General features: G+C 41.1%; 1 protein-coding gene across 2 annotated transcripts in view; it reads left to right on the top strand.

Annotated features, from left to right (window-relative positions):
- Positions 1-24483, top strand: part of CHM (CHM Rab escort protein) — a 186418-nt gene that overhangs the window by 142796 nt on the left and 19139 nt on the right. Inside the window, exons 10-12 of one of the 2 annotated variants that reach the window (XM_075007567.1) lie at positions 7188-7292; positions 13625-13688; positions 17813-17909. In XM_075007567.1, the coding sequence (XP_074863668.1) occupies positions 7188-7292; positions 13625-13688; positions 17813-17909 (266 nt within the window). The remainder of the gene's footprint in view (positions 1-7187; positions 7293-13624; positions 13689-17812; positions 17910-24483) is intronic. The other variant, XM_075007568.1, reaches the window with a different exon arrangement.

Raw genomic sequence — 24483 nt, 5'->3', positions numbered from 1 at the left:
TAGTGCTTTTTGCTTTTTTTAATACTGCTTTTCTGTGTACAGCCTTATCAGACATATGACTTGATAGCTGTTCCTGAACAAGTGAGAGGAAACAACACTTAACAGGAAAATAAAAGCTTATATAGTTGCTTTGGCTGGCTGTGAGTGATGCAACTTGACATTTCATCAGCCTTTCCCCCTCCAGAATGTTGGGATGATATGGGGAACTTGTTCCATTAACAGCACAAAAGATTATGGTTAGACATCAACTGTGTCAACTTGACTTGCTTATTTATTAGTAATGATTAAATGAGTGAAATTTCTTCAGCTCACATTTAAAAAAAATCAAAGTAACAAGTGAGATACATGTTGAGTAGAATGATTTACACTATGACTATGTCTACACTAGCAGCTGCCTTTCGAAAGGGGGATGCTAATGGGACACTTTGGGATATGCTAATGAGGTGCTGCAATGAATATGCAGTGCCTCATTAGCATAACGGTGGCCACAGCACTTCAAAAGTGCCACTTTCGATCTCATGCAGCTCGCCTACACGGGGTCCTTTTCAAAAGGACCCTGCACTCTTCGAAATCCCCTTATTCCTATAACCAAATAGGAATAAGGGGATTTTGAAGTGTGCAGAGTCCTTTTGAAAAGGACACCGTGTAGATGAGCCATGTGATCAAAAGCGACACTTTTGAAGTGCCATGGCTGCCGTTATGCTAATGAGGCACTGCACATTCATAGCAGTGCCTCATTAGCATATCCCAAACTCTCATTAGCATCCCCCTTTCGAAAGGGGGTTGCTAGTATAGACATAGCCTATGTGTTTGTTTACTGTATGAAAGCTGACTAATATTATTAAAGATGTTTTTGCTTAATTTCTAGTTAGATGTTTTATTTGTAGATAAGTAATACAAACAGGGTGGTACCCTGCACGAGAGAGAACTCTGTTAGGTATCTTCTTACATTGATTGTATTCCAAAGTGTGCTCCATTGAGGGAACAGATTTGTATCGTTTGGGTAGCCTATTCAGAAAGGCTTCATTGTGCTGAGCGGGAGATGTTTTGCATATCAGACAAAAAGTACAATGAAATAGTGTTGTGTGTTTTTAAGCAGAAAGTGATTTGGCATAATAGAAAGCCTTAAAAATGCTTTTGAGAATCCAGAATGAAACCTTGAAGATCTTTGGGTTATTAGGAGGAAATCAAAAAAAAAAAAAAAAAAAAAAAAAAGGAAAGAAGAAACTGTTGAATGCATATCCTACTTGAAGTTGAGCTAGTAACAGCAATCATTAAGAAGGGTATCCTCGGAAATTGTAGTCTTGTCCAGTATATTCAGTTTTTCAGCTTTGAAAAAATATAAACAATTAAACATTATGTGGCTTCAAAGCATGTCAGTAGTGGCACGTTTTAATTATTGCCCTTTGGGAACATGCACTGTAGCTCTCCTTGTGCTCTTTAACACCTCTTCAGTTCCTCCTTACTGTTGCATGGTCGAGTCAGAATCTTTGGAGCCCTCAGTTTCTTCCTGTTGCATCATTTCTGTAAATATGTTATTTATAGTTTGCTTCTACTGGTTTATTGTACAGTTTTTATAACAATTTCACATGCAGCATGGGATCTATAGATCTGCATTCACCTTGTCAACTAGATTTTTCAAGGGACTTCTTGGATCCTTTTGGGGCTGTCCTTAGGCATATGTGGCTGCATAGGGCCCCCAAAACCTGGGGCACTACCACAACAGCAGGTAAAAGCAGGCCACCTCCCACACATACAGTATGTGCTGCAGCCTCCTCTAGGCAGGGCCCATAGTCAGAGCTGATTCCATTGGTGGGAGGGAGGCAATACAGAGGTCGCTGCAGGGAACTGTGACTCAGCTGCTGTGAGGCTTTGCTGCCTTGTCCCCTTCCCCACCACTGGGCTGCAAGCCCAGGCTGCTGCAGAGTCTACTGTGTACAAAGCTTGGGCTACGTCTACACGTGCAGCCAACATCGAAATAGTCTATTTCGATGAATAACGTCTACACGTCCTCCAGGGCCGGCAACATCGATGTTCAACTTCGACGTTGCTCAGCCCAACATCGAAATAGGCGCAGCGAGGGAACGTCTACACGTCAAAGTAGCACACATCGAAATAGGGATGCCAGGCACAGCTGCAGACAGGGTCACAGGGCGGACTCAACAGCCAGCCGCTCCCTTAAAGGGCCCCTCCCAGACACAGTTGCACTAAACAACACAAGATCCACAGAGCTGACAACTGGTTGCAGACCCTGTGCCTGCAGCATGGATCCCCAGCTGCCGCAGAAGCAGCCAGAAGCCCTGGGCTAAGGGCTGCTGCCCACGGTGACCATAGAGCCCCGCAGGGGCTGGAGAGAGAGCATCTCTCAACCCCCCAGCTGATGGCCGCCATGGAGGACCCAGCAATTTCGACGTTGCGGGACGCGGATCGTCTACGCGGTCCCTACTTCGACGTTGAATGTCGAAGTAGGGCGCTATTCCTATCTCCTCATGAGGTTAGCGACTTCGACGTCTCGCCGCCTAACGTCGAAGTTGGTGCCGCTACTTCGAAGTAGCGTGCACGTGTAGACGCAGCTTTGGTGTGTCAGCAATGTAGGAAGCTTCTAGAGGCCGTAGTTTGGAAATACTGCATCATCATCATTGTCCTTTATGCCTACTGGTGTGTAGGGCAGCAACAAAGGTCCTCCACTTCTGTCACTGTCCAGCCTCTCAGTAGTGCCCCAAGTGTGATTATGATCTTCATTTCTACGTCAGCAATCTACAGCCGTGTTGCTTTGGGTCATCCTCATTGCTGCTTCCATTCAGGAGTCTAGTGCACAGCAGTGTTTGCGATGGAACTTCCATCTTCCTTGAGCATGTGCCCAATCAATTTCCAGTGTCTTTTGATACTGATGGTGTTTATGTCATCTTGCTTGCACCATGTAAGCAGGTCCTGATTTGAAAGTATTGTTGGCCAAAAAAATACAGAGGATCCTCTGACGGCTTCTGGTGTGAAAGGTTTGACAATTTATCAAGGTCATACTCTGTCATCCACCAGCATTCTCATCCATATAATAATGTTGATAAGAAAGGGGTCTGATAAAACTTCAGTTTGGTGCGGATGCTGTACTGTGATCACTTCCACACATCATTTAGACTCATGAAGACATTTCTGGCTTTTCCGAGTCTACTCAGAATGTCACTTCTTACACCTCCATCTTGTCTGACGATACTTCCCAAGTATGTAAAGCTCACTATGGCAGGTAGGTCGTGGCCATTAATCTTGACTGATGCTGGTGCTTCATTGTTTAGGGTCACGACTTTTTTCTTCTTTTGGCTAACTCTTAGTCCTATCTCTTTTCTGAAGGTGTGGAGTCAGTATCTCTTCTCTCGCATATGACAATGCATATGGGAGAGCAACACGAGGCCATCAGCAAAATCAAGGTCCTCTAGTGTGGAGACGTGAACCATCTGATGCCTCTTGGTTCATCTTCTGCAGTACGCCACATAACCCAATCTGTGACTATGTTAAAGGGCATCGGAGACATGACACATCCCTGCCTCACTCCAGTCTTAAATTAAAAGTGCAGATCACTGTTTCCCACACTGCATGTGAAATTGTTATAAAATGATGTCGAAGGGTTTTTCAGAATCAATAAACTTGATGAGCAACTGCCTCTGCCATACAATGCGTTGCTCAATGTTGTTACTCAGTGCAAAAATTTGATCTATGCATCCCCTTGTTTCCTGAGTGATTTGTCAACAACATCTGAGATCTGCTAAATAATGATCTTAGTGAGGATTTTGCTTGACGCTGAGAGGGTGGTAGTGACGCACCAGTGGTTAGTCACTGAGTTCTCCTTTCTTGGGCATTTTAACAATAATTCCATTCATCCATTCCTCTGGTACCTGCTTCCCTTCCCGTGTTGCTGTCAAGAGGGTTGGAAAATAGCGTCTGCAAGTTTTGGCTTTGCCTTGAACACTTCAGCATTGAGGTTGTCGTGTCATAGAGCTTTAGCATTCCTTAAAGATCTTATTGCCATGCTAATTACTTCCATTTTTGATGGAGCAGTATTTATGTCAAGGTTTTTGTTTCTTCTTTTAGAATATTGGCTTCTGCTTCTGGTGGTGGCCTGATTAGAACTTCCTAAAAGTATTCTGTCCAATGAGCCTTTTGTTCCTTCTTTGTTGTAAGTAGATTTCCTTGTTTGTCCATGACAGGAACACTTGCACTGGCATGTTAATTACTGCAAATTTGGTGATTTTGAAAATCTTTCCTTGCTCTCTTCAAGTAGGTGCTTCTTCAGCTTGTGCTGCTAGCTCTTCTGTGTGAGCTCCCTTATCACCTCTCACCAGTTTCTTGAGGTGCCGGTCTGCTTCTTTGTATTGCTGCTGGTATCTTTCTTTCAGTCTTCTTGATTTAGCATCTGCAACTTTCTTCTTTAAGGTACATCTGTTACTGATTGCCTTCCATGTGTCTGGCATGATCCATACTTTTTTTATGTTTCTGTTTGAAACCTAGGCGATCTTCGCTGCTCTTTACATATATTGTAATTTGTTACCATTTCTTAATTTCTTCTGTGCGGTGAGGTTTTTCTTCAAGATCTTGTATCGCTTGAAACCTGTTTTTCACCTTAAGGGCAAAAGCATTCTTAACTTTGGGGGTCTTGTAGCTTCTCCACGTTAAAGCATTTCTGCTGGGTACCTTGTGACCAGTGCTTCTTATCTTAAGCTTTATAAGTGCTGTCACAAGGTGGTGATCACTACTGACATCAGCCCCTCTTTTCACCTTCACGTTGAGTGATGAACATTTCCATGTTCCATTGATCATCAGGTGGTCAGTCGGATTAACATGGTGCTCACCAAATGGTAGGGGTAGTAGTTTGAAAAATTTTGCACCGAGGAAAGAGTGTACCTCCGATGACAAGATTGTGTAATGTATAGACTTCCATTAGTCTCTCTTCATTCTTGTTCATGGTAGCACACCCACATTTCCCCATGGTTCTATCATGTGTATTATCATTCCCAACTTTAGCATTCAGGGCCCCCATGACTATTATAAGATCATGGCATAATGCTGCTCTTCTTTCAGCTGGAAGCTGTTCATAGAATCTGTCTTCTTTACTTTCATTAGTTGGGGCATAGCACTGATTTAATGTAATGTTTACATGTCTGTCTTTCATTCTGGCTCTCATTAGTCTACTGTTGATTGGTTTCCATTCCAGAAAGCATTTCTCTGTTCCTTTCTTCAGGGTGATAGATATTCCCTCAAGGTGTTAGTCATCATCCCTTCGCGAAAAAAGGACTGTTTAACTAGTACTCGTCTTCATTCATCCTGATCCAATCCATCTGCTTTCACTGACATCAAGGATACTTACTTGTAGCATCTCATTTCGTTTGTGATCTGCGCTAGCTTACCTGTTTCATATGTGGTAGGTACATTCCAGAACCCAGTTCTGGTCTTGTTCTTGGCGCTCAGAGTTTCCGTCTTCATGTCAGTAGCTCCATTTCTGCTTTCACCACTGGCAGTCATACAAGTCACTGTAAGTGACGCTGGAAGGCCGTCATACACAGTTGAGAAGAAATTCTTTGTTGCTGTTTCCGTAACAAGGGGCTTTTTCTAGCTCAGGGTTTTTAGCCCTGAGCCAAACCCACAATCCTGGAGGATTGGTGTGCATGTTTTAGTCTGGCTCCTTCCCACTTGACCTTTGTGGCTTGGTTGCACCTATCAGGAGCACTAAGCTCCCTCCAGCGTAGCTCCTGGGATCATAAAAGCATGCAAGCTACCCCAACAAGATGCATACACAAGGGGAGGTAAAACTGTATGGGGCTCCATCAGTCCTGAGGATTGCTCTGAATCCTTTCCACCAGTGATGAAGTTTGCACCTGAGTGGGACCTTCATTTCATTCTATTGTTTCTTAAGCCAGGTCTACGCTAGACCTTGAAGCTGATCATATAGATGCAGTTCCAGCTATGGGAATTGTGCAGCTGGAATCCAAGTATCTATGATCAACTTACCTGGGAGTCTTCACTGAGGGATGTTGACAGGAGAAACTCTCCCATCGACCTTCCTGTAGACTAGAGTATATTCACATATACAACCTCCCCAGTGGCATAGCAATGAGAAGCAGTGTAAACTGCTAGGCAGTGCTTAGATGAAGAGAGGCTTGTCTGTACACCTAGGGTGTGTACTTTACACACCCAAGCAGTACCTCCGACATCTATGATATTTTTAGTAGTGTACTATATTGCTGTTTTCCCCCCACAAGAACTTTTCACTGTGACATGTACACACCATAGTGTGCACCCACCCTGCTCGTTACTGCAGCGGGTAGTTCCACGCATCCTGCATGCTGCCACCAGCATAGGCAAGATCTTAGAGAAGAAATACTTAGGGAGATTTTCCAATATTTGCCTGAAGCAAACTTACATTTTTTACCTTTTAAAAATTTTGTAACAAGTCTATAAAAGGGTTAGCTATAATGACTATTGTGCTGCTCTTAGAACAGTATGATATGGGCTTTGTCAATTCGCCTAAAGAGTTAAATCCCAAATACTTTTTAGAATCATAGACAGCAGGGCCAGATACGATCACTTGAGTCACTCAGTTTATTCCTTCCCATTCCTCACTATTTTTCAAGGCTACTCCCTTACAACAGTCTTCTAACTTTCTTTCTAACTTGTCATTAAAGCTTTATTCCTGCAGTAACACTGTCCTTGCTTTGATACATGGCATCAATGGAAAATATACCTTGGTAATATGGGCTTGTACTCATAGTAAGAGTAGGAACTGGAGGTTCCCAGTAGGAAATCATTGTAAATTTCATTTTTTCCGATTCATTACTAGGCAAGCAATATAAACCATCTGCAATCGCCATAAAGAGTGCAGGCTAGCAGTTGATGTAATACATTATTTTTGTATGTAAAGTCATTATTTAGTGGTCTAATACTGTTTATACTGCAATTTAGAACACAGAATTGCATTAATTATATATGTTTCTCATGTAAGTTCATGTTACAAGTAATCAGATTTGTGTTAAGGGGTCATTTCTAGCTCTTTATAGCTAAAATACATGTCATTTATTACTAATTGTTGGAAACATAGTTGAATCCCGCAAGTAATATTCAAATTTGAGCCTAACAAATTAGTTGCAAAAATAATATTGTGAAATTAAATCTCTTCCTATTGTGTCTTGCTTCTTTTACAGATGTAAAGCAATCATAGATCACTTTGGGCAAAGAATAAGCGCTAACTGTTTTGTGGTAGAAGACAGTTATCTTTCAGAGAAAATGTGCACAAATGTGTGCTACAGGTAAATAGTGAGCAAGAAGCATAAGAAGTGCTATTTTTTAAAAAGATACAATATATAAAATATATTGCAAATGAAGCTTCACAACTTCATGCAGCGGAGGTATTATGTGTATGTGACTTTTTTTCCCCCTCTTGTGTATGTGTGTATAACATAGAGGGCACCCTATACTTAGCTCCCCCAGTATTTTCATCATAAATTTGTTTTCTGAAGGATTTTCATTGAAGAAGTCTAACATATCTGTTCATGCAGCAGGAATTTAGTATCTGGCAGGGAGATGTTAACTGATTTAGAGATGTGCCTGGATTTAGGTAGGGATTGAAAATCATCACTTTTTTCTGTGTTGCTGATGAGAATTCTTTACTGGCTTTTTGTTTGTTTTTTTTGTCTTTTTCTTTTGTATTTTTTTAAAAGCCCTGCACGTATATTGCCTGTATGATTCAAACACATGCAAAATGTATCAAGTAGAGTATTGATTTATTGACACCAGTCAGTCAGTACGGGAATTGAAGGCTTCAGTTCATGATCTCTTGATTCCCTACCTACTGCATATTTCTTTAGGCTGGCATCTTGGCTAGAGTGTTTCAGACACATGCAGGGTGTTCCCCAGTGTGTGTTGGGGTTGTGTCATTGAAAAGGACAACAGGTATCTAAAGAAGGGGATACCAGGGATACCATAAGAAATAATGACCTGCTCTGCCTTTTCCTGCCCTTCCCCTTCCACCTCTTCCCCCTGAATTCTACCCCCTCCTCCAAGCGTGCCATATCATTGCTGCTACTTGTTCCCCCACCCAGTGCCTCTTGCACACCACTGAACACCTGTGCAGACAGGAGGCACTGTGGGGTAGGGAGCACTGGCTGCCCTTGGATGCTAAGCGCCCAGAGAAAAGTGACATAAAAAATGAAGCAAGTAAGTTCTAAATGATGTGTATATGAATCAGGCTCCATGTGAATTGGAACACGTGTCCCTATTAATAAGCAACAGATACTTGAAACGACAGAAAAGGGGGAGGTGTGTACCAGAGTCCCTTGTAAATAGCTATAGAAATGTTAAGTACAGTACTTGATTAAAATAAAATCTCTGTTCTGCAGGAGAGACCAATATATTAACATTTTCATCCCAGATTAGTTTTGAGTTTTATATTAATGTCTGTATCTGACTGAACTGTCATGATACTTCATGGGAATTGTAGTTCCAGGTCTCTTGTGTTCACATTCTTGTCTGGATCTTGTTCCCTGGCCAAGTGTATTGTCAGTTATGTGCTGTGGTCTCCCCTCTTGGCCAAGCTGCCATTGTACTTCACTTTTTGTTTTAATTTTTGCAATGGAAAATTCTGGCAAAAATCTACAGTTCCCTGTGTAAAATTACAGTGTGGACAAACTCCCATTTTCTGAGGGGGAGATGTTTATTTTAAGGTTTTCCATCAGCCATTCAACTCCGCCATGAAGCCTCTGGGGGTTCCATGCCAGTCCCAAGCCTGGATAAAAGAGGAGGGTTGGTCAGATGAGTGATGATGCACTGGTCTTGAAACAACAAGGCGAATGAAGTCTGATGCCAGTACTACTAAATGAGAAAAGATGCCAGCTTGGACGTTGCCAGGATAAATAAGGTCCACGACACCAATAGAGCAATTGGGGTTGGGTCAATAAGTTGGCTACCGAAAGAAAATTACAACCCGTATGTTATCACTTGGAACATGGAACGTCCAAACACTGTGGGCAACTGGAAAATTAGAGCTGCTTCAGAAAAAGATGAAGAGATACCAATGCAATGTACTTGGACTGGTGGAGATGCGTTGGACAGCATCGGGAGAGATGTGTGCTTGCAAAGTCATTTGGCTAGGGAATGAAATGAAGCACGAGGCAGGAGTTTGATTCCTTCTTAGCAAAAGAGCTAGAGGAGCATTGTTAGGATACAAACCAGTGAGTGCAAGAATTATAGTAGCAAGAGTCAAAACAAAACCATTCAATGTCTCGGTCATTCAGGTGTATGGACCCATGTCGGACAGTACGGAAGAAGAGATTGAGCTATTCTATAAAGACTCGATAAAGACACTGGAGGAGATACCGACAAGATATGTGTTGATCATTGGAGGAGATTGGAACACGAAGCTTGGAACAGATAACGAAGGTTGGGAGGGAGTCATGGGAAAGTTTGGATAGGGAGAAGAAACGAACGAGGTGAGAAACTACTAGAGTTTGCTATGGAGCATGAGTTGGTGATCTGTAACACAAGATTCCAACAAAAGGACTGTAGGAAGTGGACGATGGTGATTGAATGACAGGAAGGCCAAGAACATGATAGATATGATTTTGATAAGAAGAAGATGGGTAATATCAGTATAGTGGTGCTGAACTTTCCAAGGAGCGGATTTAGAGTTAGACCACAGTCTGTTGCTCAGAGACATCAAAATAAAACTCAAAAGAAAATGTAAGACACAATTTAAGAAAAGAAGAGACGTGGCGAGGCTGTTCAAAGGAGAAATAGGGAATTCATACAGAGCAGTGCTCGAAGAGAAGGTTAGGAGTGCGGGCAGAGAGAATGATCTAGATAAAAAATGGAAGGGATAGCCACGGATAGAAGAGGCAGTTGAGCAGACTGTTCAGGAAGAAGAGAAGATGAATAAGAAATGGATTACACAGGAGACACTGAAGTTGTTCCAAGAGAAGAGAGCATTGAAAAATCAGAAGGGGTGTTTCCAAGTGGGCAGAATATTATTATAGGGTGAAATGCAATGAAGTAAGGAAAGCGGCCAGGAAGGATAAGGTGAAATGGTTAGAGGAGCAGTGTGAAGATACAGAGAGGTATTACGGCAAATGTAAGACCAGGGAGGCGTACAAAATGGTTAGGAATATTAATAGGAAGTGGCAGCTGAAGCAGATGGTGATCAAAGGTGAGAACAAAGAGGTGCTCATAAACAAGGAGAAGATTGTGCAGCGATGTATGAGATATTGCACTGATTTGTACAAAGCACAGTTGGACCAGAGTGTCTCAGAGAGACTGACTGAAGAACTGAAAGAGAAGTCTTCACTGAGCATCGAGAGGGAGACCGATATTTCAAAGGAGGAAGTAGAAAGAGCAGTGAAATGACTAAAGAACAAAAAGAGGCCTGGAAATGATAAGATGATCGGAGAGATGATCAAATATGGTGGAGAAAATATGATTCAAGAAATACACCAACTATGTAATAGAGCATGAAAAGATAAGTACTGGACAAGATCCATGCTAGTGACTATACACAAGAAAGTAAGTACACTGGAGTGCAAGAGCTACAGAACAAATTCCCTAATGAGTCATCTAGGTAAGGTGCTGATGATGATACTGACAGAGAGACTAAGATGACAGATAGAAGAACATCTAGTGGATGAGCCAGAAGGGTTCAGGAAAGACAGAAGTACCATACTGCGGATATTGACACTAAGATTGGTAGTGGAGAAAGCTCAATGAAAGAACAGGAATATTTATGCTTGCTTCATTGACTTTCAGAAGGCATTTGACATTATAGATCAGAAAGTGGTTTGGGTGGTGTTGGAGTCATACAGAGTGGATAGCAGACTGATACGGTTGTTGAAGGATATCATTGATGATGCGGAGGCAGTGGTGAGAACACGTGGGGAGTTGGGAAGTTGGTTTAGAATGAGTAGAAGTATGAGACAAGTAGATCCAATATCACTGAGTGTGTTCATCACACATCTAGAGAGAATGATGGACAAGATCAAGGAAGAGGTAGAAGGCATATCTGTGCGTGGGAAAAGAATTAACAACTGGAGATTCATGGATGATATAGTTATCATTGAGGAAGATGAGGAGACGCGAGCGAAAACGGTCAAGATGCTAAACAAAGAACGAAAGCAGTACGGACTGATTATGAACATCGATAAAAACAGTGGTATTTGGCAGTAAGGAAGGAAGGAAGATCAGTGTAGGACGGGTTTGAGCTAGAGAATGTAGAGAAGTTCACAAATCTGGGGAGTAACGTAACATATGATCTAGACTGTAAGAAGGAAATAGTGACTAGAATAGCAAAAGCAAGAGCAAGTTTGAAGGCCATGGATAAGATCTGAAAAAGCAAGGTGATTAGCTTAGGAACGAAGGTGAGCATCTTGAAAATGTGTATTCAGCAGTATGTTGTGTGGATGTGAGACATGGGTGATAACAAAATAGTACAAGAGAAGAATATTGGCATTTGAGAGGGATTATTGTAGAAAGATCCTGAGAATAGGATGGATGTAGAAGGCCACCAATGAGGAACGATATCGGAAGAGATAACCAAAAGAGAACCTACTGCAGAAGGTTGTACAACCGAAGTTACAGTTATTCAGGCATATCTGCAGAAAGAATGATAAACAAAAAATCAAGACCCTGGTATTTGGTATAATGGATAGTTTGAATAGGAGAGGCAGGCACTACAGACAATGGGTAGATGATATAGTAGAGTGGTGCAGAGCTAGTCTATAGAAGCTTAGCCACTCTGCGTTGGACAGGGAAAGGTGGGAGGAAATAGTGAGGGAGGCATCAGACACGAATAGGCATTGAGCCCAGGGTGGTTGTTGATGATGATGAATCAGCCTTCAAAGAACTCTGGAAAATCAGGTCACAAGGGTCTCAGATTGGATACCTAATCTTTGGCATACTGCGAGTGGGTAGTGGGATGGGTTTTTTGTATTTTTGTTTTTTGTGTTTTCTTTTTTCAAATTCTGGTTTTAATGTCCCCGTGCTTTAGTTTTCCATTTGTGAAACGCATCCCAAGCTCGCTTAGGTAGAGTGAAAATAAACTCATTAATATGTTAGGCTCACATATGATAGTAATTAGTACTACAGGAAAGGAGATACAGAAGATAATTGTCCTTTGTTTCATGCAGGATTAGGGATTTTGCATCAAATACAGTTAATGAAGTATGGGGCATACTTTGAATATGAAAACTGACATTGAATACCTCATTCCCTGAGCACCATCTAGCCTGTGCGGTGACTGAGGCTAAGCTTCCTGTGAGAGAAATGTACGATCATGTCACTGTCTGTGTGTGCGCATGTGTGTGAGTGGACTTCATCAGGTCATGTAAACAAATTTGCGGGCATTGGAGTTATATATTACAATATGGTTGCTATAATATTAATGTAATAATTCTGTGGTGAAGTCAGTACCAGCAAACTCCATACGTACACAGAACTCAAGGGTTGTATGGGTAATTTTAATTTTTAGCATTTCTGAACTTTTGAGGCATTGACTTTGCAACTGTACATGAATATCTGTGCGTGTCTGTATTTGTATACAGACACAGGTGGGTTTGTAGTGGAAAATTTGCTATTCAGACAGAAAACAAAATTGGTGCTTCCAAGCCAACCACCAATAGGCTTCTGTACAAACTTAAAAATGTCTTTGGTTACTTCCCTTTATAGGCCCTCCCCTGCAACCCCCCCCCCCCCAAAAAAAAAAAAAAAAAAAGGCATAGATGCAGTTATTGTTCTTCCTTTTGAGATTTTCTCTGGTTTAACTCACATCTTCATATTTACCAGTAACAGCCACAGCCTCACTGGTTGTGATTTTATTGCATCATTTCCCTCTCTTCTCACTTTCCCACCTCCCAGATAATTCTGTCCGATCATTGCAACATGGGGGCCTGTTAGTGCTATGTTTTAAAGTAACATTATTCTTGTACCATTTTTGTTTTATGTGCCATGTTTTTTGTTGCTGACCAGTCTAAGTAGCACAAGAGCCAGAAAGCTTGCCCCACATGCTGAAGACATTTCGATAAATTGAAATGTCTCAAATATAGTTTTATGGCATTAAATCTGATTGATCAAAGCTATGTAATTCTGGTAATTTATATGATGGTTGCATGTTTCTAAAATTGTTCTACTTAAGATAATTTCATTTTTTTCCACTGAATGCATATGGAATGTGTATATTTGTGTATATATAGGAATATAGGTTCTTGTGCATAAAAAAAAGTCCTCAAAATGCTACTTATTTTGTAACTGGGATGATAGAAAAATCACTGAAATAGAGAGTTCTATATTATTATGTGGGTTACAAAGTAAGTGTTAATATTCATTTAATTGAAACTGAAGCCCTGATCTTGTAGCATTGTACTCAAAGTTATGCTTTGTTTTGGTCAGTAGGTATAGTGCATTAGCTGAGGTTGTTGAAGTGGGTCTCCTTAATTACATGAAATGTGCAATTAATAATGTGTAATCACAATAATTTATATTTAAATAACAAAAATAATTTGCCATAATAGTACTATTGTAATTAAATTATTTTCAAAAAGCCTGAATTCAAATAGCTCTTTTCTGTTTTTTGAAATAAAATAATTGCTTTATTTAATTATAGGCAAATCTCCAGAGCAGTGCTCATTACCGATCAATCCATACTAAAGACAGATTCAGATCAGCAGGTATATATCAATTCCATATGAGTTATTTTTTAAAGTGTTGCATACGATCACATTAAATTTCTGTGAACAGTTAATTTGTATTTTTATTTGTATTTGTAATTTGTATTTTTGCTTCTATATTAATCTAACTTTCCAGTTAATTGATTCTAATGCTACTGTCTTCATCCCATTTTTTTCCTCTTTAAAGTGGCAAATTAAATGCACAATCAGTCAAAATGGAAAACTACTAGCTAGCAGCAGGATTGGTATATTTCTGTGTTTATTAATACACTCTGATGTCTTTGCTAGTATTCTGGGCGACCATGGATGGAATCAGAATTGAAACTAAACATCAAGTTTCTCCCTAGGTGAGCTTCCCCTAGGCCAGGAGTGGTGTTTGTTTGTGGCACTCCTCAAGGATTCTTGCATAGTCCTGGATATTATTGTTCTGGTGCCTTTCACAGTCTGTTCAAACAAGGTATATCTATGGTGCAGTTGGACACCTGCAGCTAGCCTCTGCCAGCTGACTTGGGCTCACGGAGCTCAGACTGCAAGACTTTTTGATTGCAGTGCAGATGTTTAGGCTAGGGCTGCAGTCCAAGCTCTGTGACTCTCCCACCTCAAAGGGTCCCAGAGCCCTGTCACCAGGCTGAGCATGAACATTTACACTACAACTGAACAGCATCTGAGTCTTCTAAGCCCAAATCAGCTGTAGGTTTTTAATTGCAGCATAGACATTCCCTCCTTACGCATTAAAGGGTGACACTTCAAATAGCATAATATTTAAATAGCTTAAATCAAGTGTTGAATAGTAACAGCGAGAAAGTCGTGCTAGTCTAAAAACTAACAAAACAAAACAGCAGTCCAGTAGCACTTTAAAGACTAACATCATGATTTATTAGGTGATGAGCTTTTGTGGGACAGACCCACTTCTTCGGACTATAGCCAGACCAGAACAGACTCAATATTTAAGGCACAGAGAACCAAAAATAGTAATCAAGGTTGACAAATCAGAAAAACATTATCAAGGTGAGCAAATCAGAGGAATTTTCACAACACTTTGGAAAGAGAGGCTGCTGAACTCTTTTATATTCAAATTTGACACGTTAACACGTGATTTGAACCGGGATGGGAATTTTTTAGGTCATTATAGGGGCTCTTTTGCATACTTGGCTTAATCTAATTCTTGACTCCCCCCACCCCTTCTGCCCCTCTACTCTCTGATTTGCTCACCTTGATGATGTTTTTCTGATTTCTCCACCTTGATTACTGTTTTTGGTTCTCTGTGCCTTAAATATTGAGTCTGTTCTGCTCTGGCTATGGTCTGAAGAAGTGGTTCTGTCCCATGAAGACTCATCGCCTAATAAATTATTTTGTTAGTTTTTAAAGTGCCACTGGACTGCTTTTTTGTTTTAAATCAAGTGCTGTAAACTGGTGCTTTTCAGAGAGTACAACTTGCAAGTTAGTCACCTGCCTACTAATCAAATCCCAAAAGCAAGTAAAATTGATAGAGCCAGTAGAAGTGGGCAAGGAGTGACTTTCTCCCTCCTCCATCCTGCTTGCTGCTCCTCTGTTCCCATATCTCGTTACAATGCACTCTTTGACACACCTGCACAGTGGTCAGCTTTGGGACAGGTGCAGCAGCAGTTCTGGAGACTGAAGTCAGCTTCAGCAGCAGCCCTACTCCAGAGTTAAGTATTTCAGTAAACTCTTTCATATCCGGCATTCTATCATCCAGAGCTCTCAAATAACCAGCATTTTAACCATAACTAAATGTTAGTCACATTTTTCTTAAGTACAGTATAGTGCAAGTAAATACAAATGAATACAGCAAATACTGTATGGCTGTGTCTACACTAGAAGCATCTGTCGATGGAAGTTACCGTCGACAGGGAAATCTCGACAGAACTCCTGTGCATCTACGCACAACTTGCTCTGTTGACGGGGAACTGCCAGACTGCATGGCCCTCTGGCGCCAGACAGTGGAATGGCAGCTCTACAAAGAGCTGCCTGGCACCTGGAAGCCCTCTCTGTCGACAGAAGTGTCTTGCACTGCACTACGCTGCTGTCGACAGTGCTGTGTCGAGAGATTATGCCTCAGTTTCTTGCGGGGTAACACTGCCGAGACAAATGCCGAGTTCTGTCGAGACTCTGTCAGCAGAGTGCTTTAAGTGTGTAGCTGCTCCCCGAGTTATGGCGACAAAACTCTCTAGTGTAGACACAGCTTATAATTTTACAGTGTACAATACTACTGTTGGTAAATAAAGCACTGCATACATTTTTGTTTGATTCTTAATGTCTAATCTTGTTTTTCTGTAGTGTTATGGATTGCTAGGTATGTCTGTCTGTTATCCAGAATATATAAATATCTGGCAACCTCCCGGTTCTGGGAATGTTGGATATGAAAGAGTTTACTGTATGTAAGTGGAATGTAAGGGAGAAGAGAAGCACTCACAACAGCCAAGTTATCACTTCCAACCACAGGAACATAGGTACTGCCAGGAACAGATTTAGATCCGGATCCCTGGTGTCCAGTGTCCCATCTGTGACAACAGCCAACACCAGATCCTACACAGGAAAGCAGAGGAGAACCTGCGGTATGCAGACAGGATAATCTGTCAGGGAAAGTGTGTTCCAATTTCTAGTAATAAATGGCTATGAAAGTTTTCTTTGCACCCCCTCCAAATGTCAACCATTATAACTCAATTATTTTTCTTATCCATATAAAGATACAGTCCTCTTTATTTTGCTAAATTCTTTGTGGAATTTACTGCCAGTCTTTCAACCATGCGATTAAATCATTTTCTTTATTCTACAATTAAGATAAATGTTCTCAAGCTCTTCTGTTATGAGAGAGGGAAAATTGACATTTCGATTGTCTCTCTACCTCGGTCATCATTTTGTGTGAACGTTCTTTTATAGATTCACAGTTATTCCAGCTTATTTCACAACAGCTGCCCACACAGAATCAAGACTCCCGTAGATGCTTGACTTCCCTACTTTATACGCATCATGAACCAATGTTGCAATCAAATGCTTGTGTTATTTATGAATGTTACAACAAAAACAAAAAAAAGAGGAGCCAGTCCTCAGCTGGCTACTTGCCCCCCTCTCCTGTCCCAGAAATTTAGCCAGTCCCATGGCTGAGTCCTGCCAAGGTGCCTGTACTCAGTACCCGTACAAAAAAAGGGCTGGGTTTGTTGGATTCCATGTGGAAACAGGTTAAGAACCAGTTTTCTAAAAATGGCTACAAAGTAGGTTTTCTTATTAATGTACATCTTGTCCTGCATATCTTACTAGCAGAAATTGTCTGGTTGACTTCAGTTGCACTATTATGCATGTTGACTTCAGTTGCACTATTATATCGTACATTATACAGGTCAAGGTTGAACCCATAGATTTCTTCCTTAAAGGAGCTTTAAGATACACCAGAAAATAAAACTACACAAAAGTAGTATTGTGTTGTCAGTTACTTTTTACCTTAACTGGGAATTGCCTTTATTTTGTGGATGTCTGATCCTCCATATTTCAGACATACTTTAACAAACTTGTTTATGAATTTTTAAAGCAGTTCATAAAGGAAATCAGTCTGTCATGTACGTTGTGTATGGGAGTTGACAGTAACTGCTTCTCTGGAGCTTTTTAAGTCTATTGGATAAATACATATTTATGGTGGTGCTAGATTGCATACTTGTTTTCCCACTAGTCTGTAACGGCTCTTTTGTGACCATATACATACTCAGGTATTAACTTTTAAAAACATATTTGTGGGACTCAAGCAATCTTATTTGAGGAAATATGGGTCTTTTGAAACTTGATAGTCAGTAACCACATCAAATTTGAATAAGATTTCACCATTTTGTATTTAATGTTAAAATATGTACCATGGACTCAAGATTATATGCTTGTAGCTATTAAAGAAATATTTATGGTGAACAATATCAATGTTTTTCTTTCCTTTTTTGGGTGATTGAAGATTTGTTCTTACTTTGTTATCTTGTGGCAGCGGGCATTTTTATTTAAGTAATCAGTAGTCTGTTAACAGTGTGACAAGTTGTACCATTAAGATGTAGAATAATTAAATAAAGATCAAATTGCTCCTTTGATTAATTTGATATTCAGAATTTTATGTTCCTCTCCGTTAGATTTCCATTTTGACAGTGCCACCAGTGGATTTAGGGCAGCCAGCAGTTCGAATCATTGAATTGTGTTCTTCAACAATGACATGCATGAGAAACACCTGTAAGTACAGAGTATATATATTTTGACTTTTTCTTTTGCTTCCATCAGCTATGAAAATAATTTATTAAAATAGCTGTTTGAATCATTCTGTTGTTGCACAATTACACTCATCCCTTGTTTAACGAGTACTCTACTTACGAGTACCCACTAAAACAAGGGATGCATATACTCACCACTGTTCACTATCTGAGTGAACTTCCTCTACTCATACGAGCTGGCCGCGGGATCCCTGGCTGGGGCACGGGCTGACCCGCAGCCCCATGGCTGGAACTCAGCCGGCCATGGGGTCCCTGGCCAGGGGGCGGGCTGACCCCCAGCCCCATGTCTGGAGCTGAGCTAGCTGCGGGGTCTCTGGCCAGGGCGTGAGTTGAGCCGGCCTCAGGGTCCCTGGCTGGGGCACAGGGAGACCCCCAGCCCCACAGGTGGAGCTGAGCCGGCCTCAGGGTCCCTGGCTGGGGCACAGGGAGACCCCCCAGCCCCACAGCTGGAGCTGAGCCGGCCTCAGGGTCCCTCACCGGGGTGTGGGCTGACTCCCAGCCCTGCGGCTGGAGCTGAGCTGGCCACGGGGTCCCTGGCCAGTGTGTGTGGAGATCCTCAGTCCCGCCCAGCCCGAACCCAACACTTCCCCGCCCCGCCCTGCCTGGTTCCAACATTCCCTGAGCCCACAGCTCCCCATGCATCCCCCCCCCCCCCCCAGCCCTCCCCCAACACCCACCCCCAGTACCTCTGCTGCAGACTGGAGGAACAAGCCACCACCTCCTCCACCAAAGCTGCCTGCAGCTTTTAACCCTTCCTCCCACTCATGGCCCCAAACTGCCCCCAGCCTTTAACTCTCTCCAACCCTCCCGCTTCCAATCCAAGGGTCACTTACCTTTCCAAAGCAGCGCCTCCTGCTGCCGCTGCTTCGCTGAGTTTGGAGTATTAGGAACCAATCAGACACTTCTACGTGTATTTTAATGGTAATTTAATGTTCTTCTTATGAGTTTTTGCCTATGAGCAGAATGTTGGGAACCAATAGTGCTCGTATACTGAGGGATGAGTGTATAAGATTACTGCTTGAGCACAATAATCTGTAACAGCTTGCCACAGTCAATAGGAAAGAGAAATAATTCTTCTCCCCTCATCTTACTCCAGTATGATGTACCTAGTATTTCACGGGCTTCTGAGGGCTGCTTTTAGTTATTTAAGAAGATATATTTGAAAGACTCAAAGACCACACTTGTTTTATGTATATTCTTGCTATAATGCTCCTTGTTTCCAGACCGTTCCCTGGGGAGAACAGATCATGCAGTCGGTCATCACATCCAGTACAGTTGGGCACATATTGTTGTATCCCATTTAACTAATGCGATATAGTATAGTTACTCCTGGAGGTATTTGGCACCAAAAATGCATAATTCTGCATAGTTTGCCAGTGCAATATAATCACACCAATTTCACTTATTTTCATAACTTATTTCAGTCCTACAGAAAAATTAACTGTTCAGTGTCTCCTAAACACATGACAGCTAAGTTACAAGTACGTGGTAACCAAGACGCTGCATTCCAGTTGTAATCCTGTATTTTCATTTAAACTACGTTACTTCTATTTAGCGTTCAGTGTTCTGAAAAGTAGAATACCACTTTAAATTGCTCAGACTTTCCACAGAAGTCAGACAGTTTTGCTAATCGTTGTCTTGCATTTTTTAAATAGATAGCTGAAATAGATATTAAACTGTATTGTAATCTGTGACTTTGGAAAAATAGGTATATCAACACTGCAGAGTTGTGTCACGGAATCTAAGGTTGACACACACAAATCGCCAAAAAAAAAATTGCCAAAGCATGTTTACATTTGCTCCCTCTGTATAAAGATTGTGTCCACATCTTTAGCTCCCCATTTGTCAGTTGGAGAAGTTCACATCTATGTATCCCACAGTACCTGGCAACACCGTTTGTCACAAGGTGCTATGGGACCACGGAGTGTGGGGCATCTTGGGACTGTGTAAAATGTCCCATCTGGCACTGCGTTGTTCAGGGGCTTCTATCATCCTTTTTCCAACTGCCATTCTCTGCTGTGCACTCTGGCATTTGCAGTGAGAAAGAATGGATCCTGCATATCTCTTGCATGCTCTGTTAACTGTCATGAGGTCATTGTGCATGGCAATGGAGATCATCTTGAAATTACTGACAGAGGAAGACGACTTGGAGGAGCTTCACAATGCATTATACGGACAGTGGGAACCTGTCATTGCATTTGGCACTCCTAGGGCAGCTGTACAAGGTGGAGCATTGCTTCCGGACTAGGAGAACACATGCTTAAGTGGTGGGATCTCATTGTCATTCAGGTGTGAGATGAAGACCAGTGGCTACAGAACCGTAGGATGCATAAAGAAATCTTCCTGGAGCTGTGTGCCGAAATCACCCATGACTTGTAGCGCAAGGGGCCCCAGAATGAGAGCTGTCCTCTCATAGAAAAGCTGGGTGGAAGCTGGCAACTCCCAATTGCAACTGGTCAGTTGCAATCCAGTTGGGAGACAGAGCCAATAACCTAGTGTATTTACCCTCAAAATAGGGAGGAAGAGTGAGTGCTGCCAATCCAGCTCAATAAATGAGAGGAGGGTCCCAGCACAGGCTGACATTTTAAACCCCTTCATTTCTGGATGATGAGTCAGCCACCATACTGGCCCCCTTTCCAGCAGTTTTTTGTCACCTCCCACCCTGCAGGAATTGCTCTATCCCTTTCCCCCAACCCCAGCCCGGACAGCAAGAATCACTCTCTTCTGTCCTGCTCAACCAATACGCTGCAGCTTAAGATGCAGGGTGGTGAAACCCAGTGAGCATTTAATGTTGAGAGTGGATAGAAACTTATATGCAAGCAATATTCTGAACTGAGGCTAAAATCTAGCACAAGAGTGTAGGATAGAATCTTAAATCATTTCTTCCATCCCGCTTCTCCACGTTCCTTCTACTTCCAAGAGGCTTTTTGTAGCCAATCCTTAGAATGTACTCGTATTAACTGATTTAAATTGCACACTTTTGATACTTTACTGATTTCTTTTAATCAATGAGTGATTAACTGGTAAATTTTTTACCAGAGTGTTGAAATAATGTGGTGGCATTTGGGTAGAGCTAAATTCTAGTAACAGGCATATTTCATAAATCTCTTAGTTTATTTTTACATCATTATCTATAAATGGGTTTTAACTTGACTGATTTCTCTTTCAAACAATTACTTAAGATAAGTATACAAATACATCTAGTCTTTGATCATAATACATAAATGACAGGCACATAATCGGTATTGCCAGCTGAGTGGAACCAAACTCCTTCACTTGCCCTAAAAATTGAGACTGTAATGATGAAATCATGAACTAAACACATCGTTCTTCTTGCTAGCAGAATTACTTCAAGACAAATGTTGGCAACCACTGTAACTAATGCAGTTATACCTGAGTAAATCAAATGTAATCAAAATATATACTGATGAGACTTCGTGACTCATGATCATAACCCCAAAGGTAATAAGAATCTTTTTATAGAAAGTAGATGATGTGAACTTCATTTAAAAAAAAACAAAAAATTTGTTAGAACATTTGAGAGAGTGGATATTTTAGCTAAGGTTGCAAGATGACTTTCATTGTCATCACATGTTTTAATTTACTTACTTTCCTTTTGGGCTGAAAACTTGCATTCTCAGTTGAGCCCAAGGATGAGTTATTTTTATTATCAAAATGCTTTCTGATTGTTTTCATTTTTGTTACCCCCACCCCCAAAATATATTTTTTCTAAATCTCTGACTTCTGTGGGGCCAGGAGTTCACTAAAAATGGTTTTGATACACTTGTAAATGAAGTAATTCTAACACTGTTCTAGACAGCAGTTTAAAAAAAAGCACTATGAGGTTTTTATAAAAACAATTTTGAATTACAAAGCTGTATACAATTTTCTTCAAATAAAGTTTGTGTTTATGCAGTAAGATTTTTATGAAATTTTAAATAATTGCCTTTCTTACTGTGGAAATGAGCAAAGTTACATGTAATGTATAGTGGCATGAAAACGATAAGCTGAAAACCTGTTCAGAGTTTGAGATGAAAATTTGTGGAGATTCTTACATCAGTTATGCATCTCCAGAGTGCTGCAGGTAGCGTTCTGCTTTCCAGTGCCCTCCCTTGAGTCAGATTGTCTTATCCTTTGATGAAATTGGGAGAGGGAGAAGGGCCCAAAAACGCTGTTTGGAGAGAGTTCAAGGTAATTGTCCACTTGCACAGGAAGACTTGGAAGTAGTAAATGGAGTGTATAGATTCTCCTTTGCTGCAAAAGTCCTGCCCCTCTAAAAGGCTTCCAGTCATGGGAGGACTGCTCCTTCAGAAATTGTGTGAGCCATGAGTTCCCTGTAACAGCTTACCAGTGGAGGGGGTCCAGCAGGAGCTAATGCTTGCCTCAAGATCTTCAACACTGGACAGAGATGTATGGAGTCCAATAGGGACGATATAGTACAGTGGCTGCTTCCATCTAGAAAGAAGACCCTATGGAGCAGAGAGACACCCACATAACTGCCCCAAGGGATATCAATGGAAAATTCCAGCCCTTTAAAAAAAAACACACACACATACGCAAATACCCAGCAATCAAGAAAGTTAAATGCAAAACCTACATTCATAAAATAAGATTGAAAATTTGATCCCATGCTGGAAGTGTTTTGAGTTCACTAGCAAGCTGAAGTATAGAGTGTGTTGCATTTTTATTCACTATACAGGACCATAAATGTATATTTTCTCTAACAATCAAATCTTTCCCATTGATATCAGATGGCTTTCCATAGTATATTATTCAGAGATTCATAGTCTTTTTTTACATACTAAAATTATGCTATCTCCATAGTACAGGCTTGAAAATTGTTATGAATATTTACCAGACCACAAGCAAAATCTTTCTCCCCTCACCCCCACTTTAGCATTATGAGTGATGGTAATTTATATTTATTTTACTCTCATATAAAAAAAGTGGGCAAATGTTTGCAGAGCACTATTACTTGATATTGTGTATGTATGTAGTTGGAATAACCTGAATCAAAAGCCAGATCCTCCCATCCTTAACAATTTGGTGCTCTTCTATGAATTCTCTTCTGTGACTAAAAGAACCTTACATGCTATAGTAATAAACTTTGCACAAAAGATTCCTTGTGAAGTATCATTTTGAAAACTAGTAACTAATATTATAGTGAAATGTATTAAAAATATATGTAAAGTTATTAAGTACTTTGCTGTGATGTTAACCAAGTTCAAAATCACCCACCTCTGACCAGGCAAAAGTTGTTAAACAAGTCTGTGCTAACAAAGGCACTTGTGTTTACTACTTTTTATATACAAGTAGTAAACCGGGTCCTGGAGATAGTAGAGAGAAGAGATGGCAGGAGACAAAGCACATTTGCATTTCAGCAAACACAGGTGAGAAGAAAGGACCTGGAGCATTTTTCACTACCTGACTTCATGTTGTAGCCTTTAAGGTTTGAATAAAATTTGCTTTGAGGGGTAACCTCTAGAACAAGAGTCGTCAGTGGGCAGACTTTGGCAAAATACAGATTACCAAATGCATTTGAAAAGACCCCAAAATCTTTTCATTTACTCACTATAATTCTTTCATTATTTTCTCTGGAGTCTGGATCTTGACTATACTTTGACCTAGATGTTTGGACCTTCACAAAAAATAATCTTCTATTCCTGATAGAGAAGAATCATTTCAAAGGTTAGTTGAACTGTAATGGAAAGGGCAAGAAACCTGAAGGGATCTCTCTCCCTTTCTCTCTCTCTCTCATACATCATAAGAAGAAAATGGAATAATTCCTTTGAGTTCGGAGGGGAATCCTAAAGATTTTACCTTGAACCAAGTCCCTCTTGTGAACTTTTAGATACTAGGAAGTTCTTTGTTTATTTTTCTTATAACCATTCCTGACTTTAATATGTTATGCTTCTGCTTACTTAAGTTCTATCTCTGTGTATTTAAATAAACTTTTTATTTTTGATCTAAGCTAATCAAGTATTTGCATTTCAGTTGAATTGTTTTGGTAACTCCAGTTAAAATAGCACAGTGACCCTTTACAGAGGCAATGGACCGTTAATATCTGAACTGCTAAGGAAGGGCCTGGACAATGCAGAACACACCCTTAAGAAAATTCAAGATTGGAAGTGGTTGAGGACACCCTGCAAGTAGTTACCAAAGCTGATGGAAGCCAAAGTATGACTAGCATCAGGGTGTTCTGGCACCTTTTCTTCTGGTGCTGCCATTTGGCTCTTCTGAGCTGCATGTGGCTCTTTAAGGAGCTACTTGCAGCAGCCACTCTCTTTGGGCTCCTTTCCTGCTGCGCTGAAAGAGGACTCAATTTAATTGGTTTAATGGCTATTAAACAAATTAAATCCTTTCAGCACAGTAGGATGCTGGGAACTGCCCCTGCTGTGCTCTGTGTGGCGGGGGGGAGCTGGGGGAAGCCATGCAGCCATGGTGAGGAGAAGATGGCCTGGCGAAGGAGCAGTGGGGAGCGCCAGCACACAGAGCTCCTGGCCTGGGTAAGGTAAGTCACTGAATCCTGTGTTTGG

The sequence above is a fragment of the Carettochelys insculpta genome, chromosome 13, assembly GCF_033958435.1.
Source record: "Carettochelys insculpta isolate YL-2023 chromosome 13, ASM3395843v1, whole genome shotgun sequence".
Classification (NCBI taxonomy): Eukaryota; Metazoa; Chordata; order Testudines; family Carettochelyidae; genus Carettochelys; species Carettochelys insculpta.
The sequence above is the reverse complement of the archived record's forward strand: the minus strand, read 5'-3'. Positions and strand labels throughout refer to the sequence as shown.